Consider the following 6,000-nt stretch of genomic DNA (forward strand, 5'->3'; position numbering starts at 1 on the left):
AATATTTTTAATAACAAGATTCCTATTGCAGACATTCATTAAACCTGCAATAATTGATTTATTGGTATAGGAGTTGCAATGTTATACAAAACAATAGATTTAACTTACCTTTTTTACTTCGCAAGTAATTATCATTCGCCACATTATTATCATTGTTTTTGGGTTCCAATGTAACATCTGTTTAAAAAGAAACAAGACACCATTCATTTTGCTTCAAAAGGTGAAGTTCAAATTAACAAACAAAACTAGCTATATATTAGTCCATTACATGTTTCTAATTAGGTGGCTGTTATATGAGATACAACAGAGATGCTGTATGTTAAACAGTTAATTGAGTTAAACAGAACACATTTCATTGCTTAAATTATTATAGATATTTAGAAAAGCATTTTAATAGCTATAGTAAAAGTACAGTATTACCACCATTTATCAAGCTGCAGATGCAAATTTGCATGAGCGAGCCTGCAGCTAATCCGACTGCTGCTTCCTAACCTATACGCCTGCGCTTAGCTGGTGGATTAAAATCACCCCCGACTAGGGTAATTGGCAGCCACTGCGAATCATCTGCGAGATTACATATGCGGCGCAGGCTTCAGCGTAACTGCCCATAATTTCACCTTGCACATCGGGAATCCAATAAACTTTTTAGAAATTGCCAGCGCATTAGAAGAAAAAAAAAAGTTAAATCTCCAGTAAAAGTCTAACCCCTCTCACAAAAATAAATCCAACACGTCAAAACCCCTGTAATCCGCAATCCGCCCACATTGCAACTAATAACAAAAGTATTAACCCCTAACCCGCCATTCAACCACATTGTGATCTACCTAATAAATGTATTAACCCCTAATCCGTCATTCACCAACATCGCAATCTACCTAATGTATTAACCCCTAATCCACCATTTAACACATCGCAATCTACCTAATAAATGTATTAAAGTGAAAGTAAACCCTAGCGTTGTATAAACGCTAGTTGAAACAAATAAAGGGCACTTTCATTCATGAAGTATAAGATACTTCATGTAGAAAGCTACTTTATTTGTTTCAACCGATTGCCGATTTTAGCTCCTACAGCAGCCCACGGCTAAAAAATTTTTTGGCTAAGAGGTGACGTTTTCACCTCTTAGCCAATAGCAGTGCGATAAATCCGGCTTCCATGGGTGCCAAGACGGATTTACTGCACTGCTATTGGCTAAGAGGTGAAAACGTCACCTCTTAGCCAAAAATTTTTTTAGCCGTGGGCTGCTGTAGCAGCTAAAATCGGTGATCGGTTGAAACAAATAAAGGAGCTTTCTACATGAAGTATCTTATACTTCATGAATGAAAGTGCCCTTTATTTGTTTCAATAGTAAATCCTATCGTTTATACAACGCTAGGGTTTACTTTCCCTTTAACCCCTAACCCGCCATTCACCCACATCGCAATCTACCGAATATATGTATTAACCCCTAACCCGCCATTCACCCACATCGCAATCTACCGAATATATGTATTAACCCCTAATCCGCCATTCACCCACAACGCCAACTACCTATCAACACTATTAACCCCTAAAACTCCAAATCCCCAAAACCCAAAGTACCTATCAACACTATTAACCCCTAAACCTCCAACCCCCACAACGCATTAAACATGATAAATCTATTAACCCCTAAACCGGCGCCAACCCCCCACAACGCGGATAACTAATTTAATTACTAAGCCCCCTAACCTAAAATTAAGCCCACATACCTAAAATAAATAAATACTAAGTTACAATTAAAATGAAAAAAGTCTACCATAACTTTAAAAAACAACAACCTAAGATTACATTATTTTAGGTAAGTGGGGTTAATTTAGGGGGTGTTAGGTTAGGGGGCTTAGTAATTGAATTAGTTATCTGCGTTATGGGGGGTTGGTGTTTAGGGGTTAATTAGGTTTAATGCATTGTGGGGGATTGGTGGTTTAGGGGTTAATAGTGTTGATTGGTAGTTGGCGTTGTGGGTGAATGGTGGATTAGGGGTTAATACATATATTAGGTAGATTGCGATGTGGGTGAATGGCGGGTTAGAGGTTAATACATTTATTAGGTAGATTGCAATGTGGGTGAATGGTAGATTAGGTGTTAATACATTTATTTGGTAGATCGCAATATGGATGAATGGGGATTAGGGGTTAATACATTTATTAGGTAGATCACGATGTGGGTGAATGGCAGGTTAATACATTTATTAGGTATATTGCGTTGTGGGGGGTTGGCGGTTCAGGGGGTTAATACTTTTATTATTAGTTGTGATGTGGGCAAATTGTGGATACAGGGGATTTGACGTGTCGGGTTTATTTTTGGGAGGCGGGTTAAATTTTTACGGGAGATTTAACTTTTTTTTTTTTCTTATGCGCAGGCAGTTTCTAAACTACCCTAAGTCACTGGCGACTCCAGAAATGTGTTTTTCTGCACATTTCTAGGCATCGCTAGTTTATCCGACTTACGGCAGTTTATGATCTGCCGGCGGGCTTTATTGGATTCCCCGATGTGCGAGGTGAATTTACCGGCAACGCGGGTTTCAGCAGTTACGCTGAAGCCTGAGCAGCATATGTAATCTCGCCGCATGTGCGAGCAGGGGGTGGCATTGCACAAGCAGCCACAATGTTAAATGTGGGCCATGTATTGCTGCCAGCTGCCCGCGATGCCGGATGGACAGTTTACCAAAAGTGAACCTTATCTGTTCGGACTTTCATAAACTGGGTTTGTTCCACTTTCTCTATCCATGTACAAAATGGTTGGAAGGATTCCTTTTTACCTTTATAAAGGTGACACTCTTTTTAAGTTACGCCCCTGTTAATTTGAATCTAGATATACCTTGCAGTATTTGTTTGAAGCTTCAATCATAAGCTTAACATTTCTTAATTTATTTGTTATAGTATGCAGCATGGTTGTTTAACCCTTTATCTTAATAAGTTTGTTTTTTTATAATTATTGTTAAAGGGACATGAAACCCAATTTTTCTTTCTTTCATGATTTAGGCAGAACATACAATTTTAAACAACTTTCCAATTAACTTCTATTATCAAATTTGTTTCATTCTCTTGGTATCATTTGTTGAAGGAGCAGCAATGCACTACTGGTTTCTTACTGAACACATGGGTGAGCCAATGACAATCAGTATATATATGCAGCCACCAATCAGCAGCTAGAACCTAGGTCCTCTGCTGCCCCTCAGCTTGCCTAGATAAATATTTTAGCAAAGGATAACAAGAGGAGGAAACAAATTAAATAATAGAAGTAAATTGGAAAGTTATTTAAAATTGTATATTCTGTCTAAATCATGAATGTCTAATTATGACTTTACTGTCCCTTTAAGTCTCCTGTAAAAATTAATTCATAAAACCTCAAGGTTAAAATCTCACAAGAAATGTCATTTTTTCTGTATAACATAATTGTTTTAAAAATAAATAAAATAAAAATTCCAAGAACATCTTTATGGTAGTACAATATACCTTTTAATATCTTTTTTTACAAATAAAAAAAGATACAAAGCTTGTCTGCTTCCAATGAAGAGCTCTCATTTGAAAGGAGATGGTAGAGGCAGCAGCCTTTGCCACTTTTAAATCAAGCATCAAAGTCAATATGTAATTTATGTATAAAAACTAATTTTATTTAACCCCTTCCTGCCAGGACTTCTGATGTAAACAAATAAGTAAAAATTGAAATCACGTGATCATTCATTTGATCGCGTGATTTCAATGATGGAATTGGGTCAGGGGGGAGTGCCAATGATGCTAGGCACGCCCTCCAGCCCGCGATCCCATTTAGCAAGCCACTATGGCTTTAGGACAGCTAAATGTCTAGGACGTTCCATGTCGTCCTAACAGCGCTAAAGCCTTAGTTAAAACAAAGCAGTGAATTAAAACATAATTTATGCTTACCTGATAAATTTCTTTCTTTTCGGATATTCTGAGTCCACGGCATCATCAATTACTAGCAGGAATATCACTCCTGGCCAGCAGGAGGAGGCAAAGAGCACCACATCAAAGCTCTTAAATGTCACTTCCCTTAACCATAACCCCTAGTCATTCAGCCGAAGGGAAATGGAAAAAGAAGATAACACAAAGGTGTAGAGGTGACTGAGGTGTTAGTAAAAAATAACTGTCTTAAAATATAGGGCGGGGCCGTGGACTCACCATATCCGGAAAGAAAGAAATTTATCAGGTAAGCATAAATTATGTTTTCTTTCCTAAGATATGGTGAGTCCACGGCATCATCAATTACTAGTGGGAACCAATACCCAAGCTAGAGGACACAGATGATTAGGGAGGGACAAGACAGGTAACCTAAACAGAAGGCACCACCACTTGAAGAACCTTTTTCCCAAAAGAAACCTCAGCTGAGGCAAAAGTATCAAATTTGGAAAATTTTGAAAAAGTATGCAGAGAAGACCAAGTTGCAGCCTTGCAAATCTGTTCCACAGAAGCTTCATTCTTGAAAGCCCAAGAAGAGAAGACATCTCTCATGGAATGAACTGTAATTCCCTCAGGAGGCTGCTGACCAGCAGTCTCATAACAAAATGAAATATACTTCTCAACCAGAGAGAAAGAGAAATAGTAGAAACCTTCTGACCCTAAATGTGAAACAAACAAACAGGGCAGAAGACTGTCGAAAATCCTAATCGCCTGTTAAATAAAATTTAAAACACGCACAAGCTATGCAACAACATTCTTTATGAGAAGAAGAACTAGGACATAGAAAAGGAACAATTTCCTGATTAAAATTTCTGTCTGAAACCACTTAGGAAGGAAACCCAACCTAGTACGAAGAACCGACTTATCGGCATGAAAAATAAGATAAAGCGAATCCCACTGCAAAACTGAGAGTTCCAACACTCACCGAGCAGAAGAGATAACAAAAACAAAAACTTCCAAGATAACAACTTAATATCTATGGAATGTAAAGGTTTAAACGGAGCCAGCTGCAAAACTTAAAAAAAATGTTAAAGCTCCAAGAAGGAGCAACAGACAAACACAGGCCAGATTCTGACCAAGGCCTGACAAAAAGATTGCACGTCTGGCATGTCCGCCAGATGCTTATGTAGCAAAATAGATAATGCAGAAATCTGACCCCTTAGGGTACTCACTGACAAACCCTTCTCAAGAACTTCCTGGAGAAAAGACACAATCCTAGGAATCCTGACCCTACTCCAAGAGTAACCCTTGGATTCACACCACTAAAGATATTACGCAATATCTTATAGCAAATCCTTTTAGTAACTGGCATGTGAGCCTAAGTCATGGTCTCAATGACCGACTCAGAAAAATCCACACTCAGACAAAAACTAAGCGTTCATTCTCCAAGCAGTCAGCTTCAGAAGAACGAGATTTGAATGAAGGAAGGGACCCTGAATCAGAAGGTCCTTCCTCAGAGACAGCCCCCAAGGTGGAGAGTCGACATATCCACTAGGTCTGCCTACCAGGTCCTTCAAGGCTACACAGGAGCTATTAGAATCACCTATGCTCTCTCCTGTTTGATACGAGCAATGACTCTTGAAAGGGGAGAAAACAGAGGAAAACAGGTATGATGGACTGAAAACCCAAGGGACCGCCAGAGCAACTTATCAAGGTGGCCTGCGGATCTCTTGACCTCAAACTGAACCTTGGAAGCTTGACGTTCTGCCAAGATGCCATCAGATTCAACTTCGGCCCCCCCATTGAGGGTAACCTGGAGAGCCCCTCCAGAGAAGAGCCCACTCCCTGTGAAGAAAAGTCTGTCTGCTCAGGAAGTCTGCTTCCTAGTGTCCACTTCTGGAATGTAGATGACAGATAGAAAGTAATTGTGAGTTTCCGTCCATAAAACAAAAACGAGCCACCTCCTTCAATACTACGGAATCCCAAGTTCCTCCCTGGTGGTTGATGTAAACCACTGAGGTGATATTATCCAACTGGAACGTGATAAACTGGGCTAAGGACAACTAAGCTCAAGCCCTCAGAGCATTGAAAATCGCTCTCAACTCCATTGATGGGGAGAACA

General features: G+C 39.4%; 1 protein-coding gene across 2 annotated transcripts in view; it reads right to left on the reverse strand.

Moving 5' to 3' along the window:
* LOC128649926 (uncharacterized) overlaps positions 1 to 6,000 on the reverse strand; it is a 433,711-nt gene that overhangs the window by 95,984 nt on the left and 331,727 nt on the right. For both annotated transcript variants that reach the window (XM_053703485.1, XM_053703484.1), the window contains one exon: positions 109 to 177. In XM_053703485.1, coding sequence (XP_053559460.1) covers positions 109 to 177 — 69 coding nt within the window. The remainder of the gene's footprint in view (positions 1 to 108; positions 178 to 6,000) is intronic.

This window comes from Bombina bombina, chromosome 2, assembly GCF_027579735.1.
Source record: "Bombina bombina isolate aBomBom1 chromosome 2, aBomBom1.pri, whole genome shotgun sequence".
NCBI lineage: Eukaryota > Metazoa > Chordata > Amphibia > Anura > Bombinatoridae > Bombina > Bombina bombina.